The sequence below is a fragment of the Rousettus aegyptiacus genome, unplaced genomic scaffold, assembly GCF_014176215.1.
Source record: "Rousettus aegyptiacus isolate mRouAeg1 unplaced genomic scaffold, mRouAeg1.p scaffold_m13_p_8, whole genome shotgun sequence".
In the NCBI taxonomy this organism is placed as follows: Eukaryota; Metazoa; Chordata; class Mammalia; order Chiroptera; family Pteropodidae; genus Rousettus; species Rousettus aegyptiacus.
Window position 1 is genome coordinate 63,258,559 of NW_023416311.1, and position 15,590 is coordinate 63,274,148.

At 32.4% G+C, this 15,590-nt stretch overlaps 1 protein-coding gene across 2 annotated transcripts in view; it reads left to right on the forward strand.

Annotated features, from left to right (window-relative positions):
* The window catches only part of EDIL3 (EGF like repeats and discoidin domains 3), a 371,848-nt gene that overhangs the window by 250,341 nt on the left and 105,917 nt on the right, over window positions 1–15,590 (forward strand). For both annotated transcript variants that reach the window (XM_036225528.1, XM_016123146.2), the window contains one exon: window positions 1,225–1,406. In XM_036225528.1, coding sequence (XP_036081421.1) covers window positions 1,225–1,406 — 182 coding nt within the window. The remainder of the gene's footprint in view (window positions 1–1,224; window positions 1,407–15,590) is intronic.

Sequence of the window (15,590 nt, forward strand, 5' to 3'; positions counted from 1 at the left end):
TCTGATGTGAACATTTAATTACAGACAAATGTTGAACTTCAATAGTAATTAAAATCTATAAAATATGCTTGATGTCAAATATATTTTATAGATTTTAATTACTTGTGTAGAGTGGCATTTAATAATTTATTTTATAGATTTTAATGACTAGCATAGAGTGGCATTTAATGACAATGGTCCTTTCATATTCTCAAGAATTTGGATAAATTATTGTAGTATATTTTATAACAGGATTATACTATTTATTATACAAATCTAATTTGGCTAAAAGTTGAGTATAGTGTATGAAATGTTAGTGAAATTAGGAAAATTACATATTACTGTTTATTGTTCATAATATTACTTATTATAAATTTTTGAAACTGAACTTAAATGTACTTTCTGGTGAAATTTTATGAATTAATTAAGAAGTCAAGTCTATGTAATAATTTTTTAGGTAGAGTGACCTCCATTTTTAATTTTATAATCTAAACACATTTGGTATGTGAGAACATATCATTTGAGTATTTTATGCTTTAATCTTAGTATTTTAAATTTTTATTAGGAAAACATATTGACTTACTGAGTGTATATATACCATTGTATATAATGTCAGAGAGTTACTACCTTGCCTTATAAAAATTTTTCTACATAGTTTCTTTCAATACTATATCACACGTTATTATAATATTTTTAAATGTTGACAGATTTACAAATTGCTTTTTATGTAGAAGCATAACTGACAATGGTTATCAAAATTTAAGTTAAGAAATTTATAGTAGTGAGAAATACTAAATGAGTATGAAAATGATTTTGATACAAACTCAGAGAAAGGCTAGAAAGGAAATAATAGATCTACAGATATTTTTTGAGAACTTATGATCTATGAGGCATGCTAATTTCTGGGAATATGAAAGAGGAGATAGCCCTTTTAAGGACAGTCTACATTTGTTGACATGATCAACAGCCAAAGGATAATTATACATAATGCAGAATTATAATGTAGAAGGGAAGCACCTGTTCAGGTGCCGCACCCAAAGAAAGAAAGAAGAGTGTTATGAAGAACAAGAATTATTTTTTTTTTATGTAGTGATCAATTACAAATGTGTAAAGTACATGGAGCTAATGTGTCATGGTGGTACAAATTAAAATCATTTTAAAAATATCTCATCAATGCTAGCAGCCACAATTCAAATATGAGTTATTTTTAATACATTCACATGTGTTTTCCCAATTTGTTCCCAGAATGTTCAGGCCCACTGGGAATTGAAGGTGGAATCATATCAAATCAGCAAATCACAGCTTCATCTACCCATCGAGCTCTTTTTGGACTCCAAAAATGGTATCCCTACTATGCACGTCTTAATAAGAAAGGACTTATAAATGCCTGGACAGCTGCAGAAAATGACAGATGGCCATGGATTCAGGTAAGAGATGGGATGGGACAAGTTTACTGCTAAAGAATGACCAGAGTCATTTCAGAGAGAAAACAGCGAGAGTTCAAATGTGACTTTTCTTCATGGTCACAGAGGAAAGAATATTTTAGTTAAGAGTTCAAATTGGCTGTAAACTCTGAAACTGTGAGAAACATACACATTCCAGGTCAAAGGGTTAAAGATTTTTAAATTTTGGGGTTACAAATATTACTCTTTTATGGCCTATGTCAAAGAAGGAGGTTTTCACATATGCCATGTTCATTAGCATTGTGTTAACATTTAGCGTCAACTTTGGACACTTTACGAAAATTGAGATTTCATCTTTTCCTTCTCTGTCTCAGAAGTGATTCCACATATGCAAATATCAAATATAGAACGGATTATGGTAATACCTCAAATGTGTTCAACAACTTATTTCAATAACTAAGGGTGTTTCAATTTATATACTCTCATTTATTGTAATTAACCAGCTATTAAAAAAAAAAAGAAACAGAAGAAAACAATTACTTAATAATACTGTAGTATTAAGTAATTTCTCAAATATGGGATGGATAGTAGTAAGGACAGTACCTCATATTTTACTCAGTTAGTCACTTTTTGAGTAATGAACTGAAGTGAGATAGTAAACTACATAGTAGAAGGACAGAAAAGATGATGAAAACAGTTTTCCGTGAAAAATTTATACCTCTGTTAGGGTTATGGTGAGCACATTAATAGCATCTAACAAATCATTGATATGCGCTAAAGAGGAGGAAAAAATCTAGGATATAATGAGGTCAGAAGAAGAATTAATTAATTATTATGAGAAAGCTTCATGGGGAAGATAGCTTTTGAGACAGGCCTTGGAACACGGCTTTCAATAAAGAATAGAAGCCAAGGGAATAACATGATCAAAGATACTATGTGAGAATCTGGGGAACATCATAAAGAAAATCATGATTTGTGTATAATTGGCTGGAGGAATGTGTTCAAATTTAGTGTGTGAGTTCGGTGTGCTTTTAGGATTTATGCATACTAAAAAGCTTGGCCTTATTGCATTGGAATAGGAAGCTATAATAGAATTTTGATTCATTCAGGTAGCTAATTTGTTTTATTTGTTTACTACGTATTTGAGTCAAGGTAATCTTTAAGATGGGAATTTATAATGTGACATTTTTAGGTGCAATTTATAAGGTTGCTTTACATGCAATCGATGGGAAGGGAAACTGATTTGTACCCAAATAACATGACTTTTATATTTTAGGAATAGGGCCAGATCTCCTTTAGATGTCTCCTTTGTTCAGGTTTCTTATGAATTTTTACATATTTTATATATATTTCTTTGATCTATATGGCTCCATTAGTTTCCTGATATCCTTGTTTTGTTTTAGGCATTTATACTTGCATGCATTTTGCAGAAATTGTTTCTCAAGTTACTCATAATTTTTCTAATCTATAGCCACATGTGCAATGAGAATTCTAGAGAGTGGAAATGGGGCATCTATATAATTTTGATGATAGACTAATTAATTTCCAATCATGGTTTCAAATAGGCACAAAACAATAGAAAGTACTTGTATTCTATTTCTAAAAATCATTCCAGAGACCATTTCTTTAGGTAACTGTTATGAAATGCTTTTGTGGGATTGAAGTCATAGTAAAACTTTAGAAATGAAGATTCAGACCAGAAATTGCAGAGCAATTAAGAGATGATGTCACTAGTTTGCATTAACACTGCTGTTTGGCAAATGATGTGACTACATGTTTTGCTAAACCATAAATAACATGTTTTCTCAATGTTTTCTCTGAGAAACACCTTATAAAATTTTCATGTACTGATATTTCACTTTGCATTGTCCCAATAATTGCTTTCTATTTTTAAGGAAAGGCTTATTATTATTACTATTACTTTGCTTTTAGTGTGAAAATGATAATGAGCTCTTAGAGAAAAACAGTAAAAGTAAATAAGCAGGGTTTTATAGTAGGTGAAGATATCTTTCATATAATGAGTAAAAAACTGAAAACTCACCCTCATTATTCAATAAATGCTATATGATTATGTCTAGAGTATATTTTTTGTTATTTTATTATTTAATAACATCTTACTTTCTAAGTTGTTTTTCTAAAAAGAAAAAATTTATTCTTTTCTTAAAAGAACATTGTATCTAAAAGGCTCTGAGAAGTCTAATTAATTATAAACCACATTTTCTGTGTTGACATTATTGATTTCCTTTATCACTTAATTTTTTATTTGTATTCTACTTTCAAATTTTAGTACATTTGAGTAATTTACTTAAACTCACTCACTTAAAATGAGCAAGTATTTCCCTAATCTTTTGAGTATATGACACAATGCATTGGTGTTCAATTTCATTTTATTCCTTGTCTTGATGAAATAAAAAATAAAATTGCTATTTTAAATTTACATACTTAGCATGTACGGATTGACAATACCAGAATATTCATAGTTGTTTCTGGATCTAAAAGATTAGTACAGTAAATATAGTTAAACAAAAACCTCTTGTTTTTTTTCTTCTTCAAGTTTTCCTGATCTTTATTTTCTCCCATAGATTTTTTTCCAACAAATAAATAACTACTACCTTAAACACTTAATAGTTCATTAGCATCCTTAAATATCAGTTTCTCTTTCTGATCGACATGTCAGAAATAGCAACTTTGCACAATTATGGAAATATATCTTGGGTTATCTCATATAAAAATGTAAAAACTAGCTCAAACTTATTGGATTTTGTTAACCAATGTCACCACAAAACAAACAAACAAACAAACAAACATACATGTAAAAACATTTAAACTTTGTGGGTGCCTCGCTACCAGATTTAGGTCAATCAGGATAACTATTATTTATTTTTAACCATAATTATTTTCTGTCATATTTCTTTTATAGCTACATGCAATAAAATATTATTTTAATTTCTGAGGTAATTTTATTTTATTATATTTCCAGCTAATTATTTTTTCATCCATTTGGCAAACATGTACTGAATAAAATTTGTCTCCCCTGTGCTCTACTAGAAAAAAGACAGTACTTGCTTCCAAATGCTCTGCATGTAGGATATAGAAAACCAAACATGGTAAACACAACAATACAACTTTTGTGGCCTGGTCTTATATCATCTCCTAACTATTTTATCTGAATCATAAGATTTTACTACATTCAAATAGCTTATTTTTAATGGAACTTTATTAAACTAAAAACCAGTTTAGCAAAATATCCAAAATATGAGAAGAGAGAAATCTCTATTACATTATGTATTACATAGTTACATTATTACATGGTGATCTATTTGATGGTTATGCCTATGCAAAGCCATAATTTTTCTTTGAAAATGTGAAAGTTAATTTACCATTAGTTTCAGTGCTAGCATTTTATCACTGAGAAAAACAGATTTGATCTTTCTCTTTTAAATAATTCATTACTTGCATAGAAAATGTAGATATGATCTTAATATGTTCCTTTTCTATATGCCACAGAGTTTGTGGGAGGAAGAAATACTAATTGCTCAAACTTTAATGTGCACAGGAATCATATGGGTCACTCGGTAAAAATAGAAACTTCTGGATTGCCCCAAAGACCAACTGCAGATCTTCCTTAGACTACGCTATTCATAAAGCCTAAATTTGTATTACTTAAGTTACAGCAAAAAAAAAATAGACAAAATTAAAAACACTTTTGCTTGGTGATCTGGACACTTTGTTGTTGGAACTGCGTCGTAAAAATTACTTGGGTAGAAGGTAAGGAAAGAACAGTGAAGAAAAATGAGGAAAGATGGGGGTACTATGTGACCCACAAAATCTCTAAAGTATAGGGAGGCAGAACCACGTTATCTATCTTAGTCAGAAGTGCATTCCAGTTTTAGCAGCAATTCATAAGTAAGCATTATTTGTCAGAGAATTTTGAGTATTTTCAACAGTTAATATTCCTAAATGACTATTAGGTTCTTCATTGTTAAAAAATTTTAAATATCCGAAAGCAAGACCGACTTTTGCTTTTTAAACAAAATAAGAGTTTACAAAATGTAGGCCCTAAAAATAATTATATGAGTGCAAATTATGCTACAAATTCACATTTCTGGAGTACAAGTTCCAATTATGGTGTGGTTTCATTTTTAAAACCTTGCGAAGTGGAATCGAAAATAGTGCAAAAAAATAGAGCAATCATCTATTTCATTCAAGAGCCTGTATATATGTGAAAACGTGTTTGGTATTTATAGACACCTGGAGCTCCTTGAGATACAAAAAAAAAAAAAAAAAACGTTTTTAAAAACACCAAATTTAAGAAGTAGATTTTTTTTCATTTTCAAGTTATTTCTAGTTATAGAACCTTAATTAAATATGTATATGTATTCTATATGCATATACATATGTATAGAATCTAATCCATCTTTACCACTTCTTCATTCAAGTAACAAACGTCTTAGCCTTTTTTCCCCCTACATCCTTAGATATACTCCCATCCATACTAAATACTTCTCTACAGCTAATTATATCTAAATATTAATATATTGCTTCTTCTAATTATCTTTTTTTAAAAAAGTAATCCTGGATAGAACATTATTTTCCTTTAAGTTGTTTATTATAATTGAACTTTCATATATAGGTGCATGTGCTTAAAAATGTTACTTTTCATTTTTAAGAACAGTCACTTAGCATTAAGTAAAACTGATTTGATGTCTCTGTACTGAAAGTAATATATTTAGTCTCTAATTATTTGATCATTTACCACATTTAAACTAATATTGTGCATATTGCTTGCTTATTTGCTTTAAAGGATGTGTCTTGGATCTTAACTTCAGATTCTGTGAGTATGTGGTTATCCATATAGCAATTGTTCCCTATTATATAGGAGGCTATATCTGGAATCTCTTTTCTTTCCTTTAAGCTGCTTCTTCTCTGATTTCTAGCACCTAAGGCCTCATTGGCCTGGGATTCTTGCTGTTCCTCAAATTCCTCTAGCTGTTTTCTCTGCTGTGCTTAGAGATATACATTTCATGGTTCATCTGCTGACCATCTACCAATCTTCTAAAGATTCTGCTCCTCTATTCCTCTCTCTATAAAGGAGTTCCTAGAATTCCTGCTTTTTTTATTCCCAAAGATAGAAGTGACTACAGTGTCCTTTTATCCAATTCTGCCATCTATATATTTCAAACATAGCAGCTAACATACCTTGATAGTCACTGTTTACCTTTCTCTCTCCTCTTATACTGTAACTGAGCATAGGAATTATACCTGATTTAAGTCTATTTCCATAGCACATTGTATATAAAAAAAAATGTTGTATAGATGCAGATTAATGATTAATAGAAGAATGGAAAATACTGAACAAAATAGATGGGAGAGAGGAGAGAGATAGTGTTTCTTTTCACATAGTTCTGCTATGCTGAGTGGTACTGAGAATGCCCAAACAGCTCAGTTTGCTTTCTATGTTCAGCTGTTATGTACTTACATTTGGATGTGCCATCTAAGCACCATCCCATTGGTGCCATATGTGGTACATCTTTCCACAATATAGGGAATGTCTAACCCATCTGGGCAGCAGAAGAATCAAACTTTCTGCAAATCACAATAGCCCGTATTTTGCTTCATAATCACCACAAACCACTTTTATAAGCAACATTAGATGGGCATGGTAATATTTCTAAAGTGTTTTCCAGGAGGTTTGCTAATTAAACTCTGAATATTAAATACCAAAATAATCATCTTATATCTCATTTACATTTTGTTCCTGAAATGTTAAAATTTAAGTGTTTTTTAGCTTGCACATTTTTATAAATTTGTTGTCATAATCGCACCACCAGGGTTTGCAACTTTTATACCTTATTGCTGTTATTCATAAAATACAGAATATGAAATTACAGAGAATCGATTTGCTACAATCTTTAATGTCTGTTAAACTCTTAGTAGATAATTCAGTAAAGCACCCTATATAAAAGAGATTTTCATTATACTTGCTATACATTTTGGCCATGAGAAAAACCATTTCCAACTTCTGTATTGTGCTTCATTTTCATATGGTCTCATAAATATTACCAGAGTGATTTTTTTTTGCGTTTTTGATATTGATAGAGTGAAATGGAGTTAATCTGAATTGATTGAAAAAAGTAATTCACTATTGTCATGAAAAAAAAAAAACCCCAAAACAAAACATTCAAAGTTTATAATCTCTGGTTTTACAATCTGCCTTAATTACATTCATAGTTCCCTCTTCAGTTCTCTTCACATGACCATCTGGGGGGCCTCTGGGCTATATATTCCAATTTCTGGCATTAGGACTAAAGGAGATTGCACCCTGATTTCCTATCATTTTTCAGAGTTTCTCATTAACTTTTCTCCTATATTGAAAAATGCACCCCTCTGTATTCCTGTGACTGTGAATCCGGCTTTAACCAAAGGTATTAAACAGTATTAAACCTGCTCATGAGATCTGCCTATGGAAAAATCTTGCTTATGAATTATAGTCAGTTACTGCCTCCAATGTGACAGTTTGTCCTAATAGGTACTGCTGTGGCAGTACTTTCTGCAAGGGTGGAGGGGGTCTACTGACAGCCTGTCCTGAGTCCATAGAGGTGAGAAATGCAGGGGTGGATGGGGTTGAGTCTGAGCTAAAGCTTTAGTTGTCTTTTCATGTTTATCTTCTGGGAACTAGTAGGATTACTATTTGGATTAGGCTGAAGGAATCCCTTATTTCCACTGCAGACACTGAAGGAATTTGTTCTGCCCTAATGCCTCAGTGAAAACCTCCTTGTGTTGAAAATGTGACCGAGGACCAAGCCACCTGGACTGATTCTGAAAGTTTTTTTTTCTTGAGAGAAACAGTAATTAATTTGAAACCATTTCCATTTGGGAGAGTTAGTAAAAGTTACTATATTCACTTAGGTTATAAGTGAGTCTCATTATCTATGGTATTATCTATTAGCTTTGAAATAATCTAATAGCTAGCAGTATGTGCTGTTTCAACTGCTTTACATGTATTGATTCCATAATTCCATGTAATTGGTATTGTTCTGATCCTCATTATTCAGATGGGGAAATCTAGGCAGAGAAAGATAAATTGTCCAATTTCACTAAACCAGTAAATTACACAGCTGAGATTTAAACACATGCAGCTTGTGTGTGGGGTTAGCTCTACACCATCTATAACCTCTGTACTATTCTTTCACTGACAGCTCTTGAAAGTTCCTTTTGCATTTTTGAAGGGTTGTGGGGGTTGGGTGGGTACTGGTAGCTGGTATGGGAGAGTCTTAGATTGTTGTAAGGCTTTATAAAGTGACTACTGTATCTTATAAAATTTATATTTGCCCATAAGTAAGCAGTTCATCTCTACCCTGGGGCAGTGGTTCTCAAATTTCACTAGATAAAAATTACCTGGAGAGCTTTTTAAATATGGTCCCCATCCTTAGAATTGTATTATTAGTATGTTAGAGTTGGAAGCCAGGGAACTACAAAATAAGCAGCCACACCAAGTGGATTTTTATATTGGCGATCCAAAGAAAAAGAAGTAATCACTACCTTGACGGAGCTTGCAGTCTAGCAGGGGAGACAAACTTCGATGTGGAAGTGCGCCTTTCATTATTAAAAGCAACTTAATTAAATAAATTAATATGTTGGAGAAGAATATATTGCTTTTAAAAATGAGACATCAGTGTGAAACATTTTAAAGTAATGGATGGCATCAAGAATTCACAAATTCAAGACCTAACTACTTCAGCTGCTTTGGTGACATTTCATTATTAACCTGCCTATTATATCAGTGTCTTCCTTCAGTGGAATCCCCATTCCTCCATAAACTGAATATATTTTTGCTTAATTGTTTTCTAAAGATTTTTGACTGTAACATGAGGCCTTCAATAATTAAGTCATAATTAAATTGTAGAAGAATTGTAAAAATATCCACATTCCTGTATGACAGGCTTTAAATGTTTTATTGTTAAATCCTCAGCCCAGCCTTGGGAATCTTTAAGAAAGAAATACTGATTTTCTATGCAGCCTGAATATAATGAAAACATCAAAAATCCACATACATTTTAAAAGCAACTTAATTAAATTCAACCGAAGGTGAATTTAGCATCTTCATCATTTCTGAGGATGACATTAGGAAGTTATTCCACAGAAAAGAGGATAAAGAAAATCATAGGGAGATGGAAGGAGCTCAAGATATGTCAGGGACTAGTCTTACTCTGTTGAAAAGTTGGGTATATGTAGAAGGAATAGGAGGATAAAAGTCTGCAAAGGTAAGGAGATACTAGAATATGAAATACATCAACATTAGATGAAGGTGGCACACTGATTATCGAAGGATTTCAGCAAGATATTGACACAATTAGAATTAGAGTTTATAAAAATGACATGTCAGTGGCATGTTTGATGAGTACCTAACACAATGCCTAGCACTTACAAGGCATTTCATAAAATGTTGTTGAATCTGTGTTGTGCTAAATGCAGAAGTGAATCTCAGAGTAGGCATACCAGTTAGGAGGTATTTATAGCTAACTGACCACAGGAGGACCTGAATTAGACTGGCAGCTGTTGAAATAAAAATAAAAGTTAAAATTATAAGAGGGCTTCAGGGTGCAGCATTGACAACTGATTGAATTGTGTGTTAGAAGAGGAGGGGGGTGGGAATTAAATGCTTATGGTTTTGAGCTTGAGCATGGTTTTGGTTCCATTAATAGAAATATAGAAATCAGGAAAAAGAGTTAGTCTACATGGAAAATGACAAATTTATTTTGGGTTTTAATGTTTGATTTACTTGGAGAAAATTCTACTAACAATGTCCAGCATGAGGTTAGAAGAGTGAGTTTGCTGCTCTGTGTAGCAAACTCATGTGAAATTTATATGCCATTGGTCATTTGTGAGTCACATGGCCACACCTAGAGGAATGAGAGGTTAGGCGGTGTCCATTTAGAGTTGAAATAGATATTTAGAGAACAGGTGGAAACTTTGAAATAATATGTCTTCTCATAGTGGTGATTGTTTCTTTTTCTTCCATTTCCATTTCTTTCATAGCAGTTTATAAGGCAATAGCTTACCTGGGAGCACCATTGTACAGGACTCTTAGGAAGAAAAGAACTGAATTCTGAACTTCTGAATAAGTCTAGTCTATGTTAAACCTTTATCAGAACATTTTATTTCTGTCTCATACGTTGGTTACATTTTCTCTGTCAATTTATTTTTAATGTTATTGCTGCAACTTCTGCTACTTTCCCCAGAATAGATATATTTAATTAAAATAGTAGCTGTTTCAGTCTAACATTGGTGTACTTAGTATAGATTGGTTTATTTGTTGTGATTTCAGTTCTTGAAAAATTAATAAAGGTCTCCTTTTTACCACAAACAGACTCACAGATTTCTTGCATCTATTATATATTTAATGCTTCAGTAGCTTTGAAGTATTTTTTCTCTGAGTTCATAATACATAGTCTGTATTTTTATTTCTCAGATTTAAAAAAAAAATATGTTAAACTCAGGCCTTCTTCATTTGTTACTATCATTAGTGCTATTAAGAGACAGAGTGCTGAATTTCAGAAGTGGATATGATTTTTTTCTGTCTCAGGAGGAGCAAAACCTAAGTCGGTATTTTTACATAATGGCAGCTTTCAAGAAGCTCTTAAACTGAAATATAATTATCTCGAAGAACAAAAAGCAAATAAGACATTTTAATATTGCCAATGGATCTTAACTTTGCTTTTCTTAGGAGCATTAACCCAGATTTGGAAAATGCACATAAATGTTGAATGAAGAGTACAATATCTAATTTTTTCAGAATGTTTCTCTTAGTTTCAAATCTGCCATAGATGAACTAGTATTTATCAAGAAGCTTCTCTTTGCAGAGAGCTATTTGGGCAATGGACAAGTTTTCTGTGCCCATGTGGAGCTTATTAGAGTAAATTATCTTATTTAAAATAAGATCATTTTAAATGATCTTATGTGGAACATTTCTACTTCCTTGTGTGGACATTTGAGAGGAGCAGAGCTGTTTGATTTCATTCAATGAACAATGGAACCCATAACCTTGTACTGTGGGAAGAGTGAAGAATTTTTGAAGTGTACCCCCTTTGAAGTGTACCCCCTTCTACTTCCCTAGGCTTAGGAAAAAAATGTCTTCCGAAGTGAGCTCCAGCTTCATTTAAATTAATAAATTCATTTATTCACTCATTTAATATAGTCATTATTTCCCACTTGCCAACTGCTATTCTAAATGCCACTTTCTCAAGAAAACTTTCCCTAACTTCGCTCTACACCCCAGACTAGATGTAGTTCTCCTAATATATGCTCTTGTAGATAATTCTTTTCTTGCCTAGCACTTTTCGCAGCATATCATTAAAGACTATATAGGAGATTATTTTACTAGGTAAGCTGAATGTGGGTACAGGTACTGTCTGTTGGCTCAATTTATATTCTCACTAGTCTCAATGACTAACCCTCGCTAATAAGAACAAATACACTATTATAATTATTTTGGTATCCCCAGGACCTAGAACATTTTTTATTTGCTCAATAAACATTTATTAAATGAATTAATAAACAGAGTGAAGCCAACTAAGCCACATTACCTATAAATCTAATGCAAGTAAAACACATTTATATAAGCAGTTATATTCTATCATAAAGCAATATGGTGATCAAGATCAGTGGTTCTGGATTCAGTTGGCCACCATCACTTTGAACAATTACTTAGCAACTCTCAGATATAATTTCTTTATATATACAGTAGCAACAAAAATAGAGTGGACTCAGGATTGTTGTGAGGATTATATAATGAATCTTTAATCGCATATTAGCAAATGATTGATAAACTTACCTTCTATTAATAAATACTTATTGAGAGTTGTAGCCAGGACTTTTAACTGTCTCCCAACACCCTTTCACCTTTTTCCATAGCAAGATAGTTCTTAGCTAAGCATGTTTTATCTTAAATATAGTATTATTCTGTATGAGATTTTATATGTTCTATATAAAAATATAGTTTTTTAGGCTATATTTTTTAACTTCCCACTCCACTTGGGGTGGTCATATGACTCACAAATGGCCAAAGGCATATAAGCAAAAGTGTCTCATGGTGGTTCCTGGGAACCTTTTTTAAGAGACAGCACCATCATGCCTCTTCTCACTGCATCCCTTCCACCATCCTGCTACCGGGAGCTGAGATGCTGCCATCTTGGACCATGAGATCAGGGTTACATACAGTGGCAACAAGATAGAAAGTGCTGAGGACCCTAATGTAGTGGCGCCTTCTGCCTAGTCACACGTTTACGCAAGGGAGAAGCCAAGTCTCTTTTTTTATTTAAGCCACTGTTAATCTGGGTTTTTATCACTCACAGTTGAACCACATCACGCCTAATATGAGTCTGCAAATAGCATGTTCAGTATTAGATCTAGGGCAGGATGCATTAGTGTCATAACGATAATTTTTAAATGTTGCATGCAAGTGCAAAGAAAGTGACTTCTTTAAAATGAGACTTATAGGGTAGATACATTTTCAGATTATTGCAATAGATAAAAGGGTCCTTTCAGGTGAACAGACATAACAAAAGAAGAATTACCTTTTTGTCCAGCCTCACCAGATTGCTCAAAATGCCCCAGCATAGTGACCACTCACCTTCTAGGTGATCTCAATTGATCTCCTCTGGGTCTGGGATGGCCGTTCAATCCTGGCGTGTGACCTTGCACAGTCCAGGCCAGTTTACCTTTCAAGGCTTTGGTTTTCTGTTTCCAGGCAGTATTAATTGATATTTTCTTTTTATGTCCATGTGAAGGCATTTATTCCTGTATTTGTCATTGATAGCTTTCTGCTTTCCATTGCAGTTATTTGTTTGTCTTTTCCTCTTTACATTGCAAAGTACAAGATCTTTTAAAATCACAAGAATCTTAGAATTATGGGTCCATAGATTTTAAATGTAAATATTTACCACATAAAAAAAGTTTGACTCACTTTTCATAAAATTATTTTTTACTGTAAAACTGGAGTTATGGGTGTAATTTTTATGTGAATAAATCTGGTCAGTGATAGTATGCAGCAGCTTTCAAGCATCAAAAATAACTAGTTTTCTAAATTCAGGTCACATTGTAATGACATTATGAAGATAAAGAAATAATATTCTTTCTTTTAAGAATAATTTATTCAAAGTTCAGAAGATGTTAGATGAAATTATCTTATGGTATTTAGTTAAGGCAAATAGAAATAAAACTTTGCAAATAATATCATCTGTACATTATTTTTAAAGATTTCCTAATTGCCCACATCTATTCAGAAAAATTATTTTAAAATAACGAGATATATCCTATGTTCTTCCTTACACATTTCAAATAAGTCAAATTTTGCTATACAAAATGGTTTAGTGCTGGTAAAACTGTGTTTATTTAAAGACATTTACAAATATTATCTTTCTAATTTATTAAGGAGTAGATGTTGAACAAGAGTGCTATGTGAGGAGCAGAACTTTTTCTGTGGTTGGTTTTCCACTTTGTATACTCTTCCCCCTACTTCTAAGGCAGCAGAGACGACCAAAATTCCCTTATTATCTTTCCCTGTTGGCCCATACATAAGACTAGAGTTGTGCAATTTATTTCTTAGTGTTAAAATACAAAGAACAAATGAAATTGTGTATCATGTGTATAAAAGCACTTTGAAAAGTAAAAATTAATTAAAGAAATAGAGTCTAACATGCCTGATCAGTGTGAATTAAAGAATTATTTTGTTCTTTTTGTTGTTGTTCTACATTTGTAAATGAGAACTTAAATTTCCTCTTCCTTATAAAGAAAGGTAATTATAGCAAACAGTCACTAAATGCTGAAAGATGCTAGGCATCTAAGGGAATCACCTTTAATACCCAGACCACACTGGGAGTTAGATAACATCTCAGTACAATTGTATGGATGAAAAGAGGCTGTTCACAAAGATTAAGAAACTTGCCCAAGATCATGTTAGGAAATACAGTGGCACCAACAGGTTACCAGCCTGAGTTTTCAGAAGACAAACATCTTGGTTATAAGTACGGCATCTATTCCCATCTCGAAGAAACAGAACTTCTACTGACCCTTGGTGAAAGCAGGCACTTTGGGGTCTTAGTGATCCTTATCGCAGATCAGCACCTAAAAAGAGGGGCCTGTCTGCACACTCTAACGACAGGCCGTGCATGACTCCTGGTTTCAGGCTTCTGCTTCTCTTTGTTTCTCAAGGTCCCAAACTCAACACTTCTAGTCCTACATATTAGTTTGTTGTGAAAAATTATCACTTCAGTTGTCAGAATTTTATTTGCTCATAAAGGTATTTGAAATGTTAAAACAGCTTAGGGAATTTTACTTTCCATATTTTCTTAGGGTCTGCATCTAATTTAAACATAATTAGATATGTAAGTTAGTACCCATAATTCCTATAGAAATACAAGGGCAAATTACAGTTTAGTCCTTACTATAGAAATGTATAAGCAGCTGGAAGAATTAAAATATATTACTTGCTTCTTCTAGAGAGACTTCAATATATACTGCAATGAATCTTCTTTATTGGGTGGCGTTTTAAGAGACTATGGAATATCCCATGTGTATCCAATTTTGGAATAGAATTAAGACTTTCAGCATTTCTGAAATTAGGTAATCTGGTTAGCCCAGTTAATAACATTCCTAGCAGCTACCTTTAGGTCTAGAGTAACAACTTAATAATGAGAAGAAATAACTATTTATGCAAAATCTATGAATCATGAAGTTCTCAAAAAAAGCCATAAAATGTAAGTTTGTCTTGTTATTGTTCAGAGCATATGCTGATATATTCCAATTTGACAATGCAATTTAGTTTCTAAAATATATTTAATTTTATTTTTGAAATACAGATGTAAGATTGTACTTATTTAGATAAAAATAAAGCCAGAAGAACACAAAGAATACAGAAAGCTAAGTTATTACTTGGTAATATCTACTGCATCTGTGTCCCAGAACTTTCAACTCCTATTTAGTTCTCTTATTTCTCTTTTTGGTTAATTCATTCATATTGCACAATGCTAGAAAATAATAGCCTAGAAAATTTGCCACCTTTAGCACTAGAGCATATGTTTGCTTTGCAGATTTCTCTTTTCTTCAGTACATAAAAATGAAGAGTATCACAGTATTCTGCTTCCCAGATGTACCCTTTAAGTTTTTATCATGTGATATTTGTTTCTGTCTTGATGCTTAATTGAACCC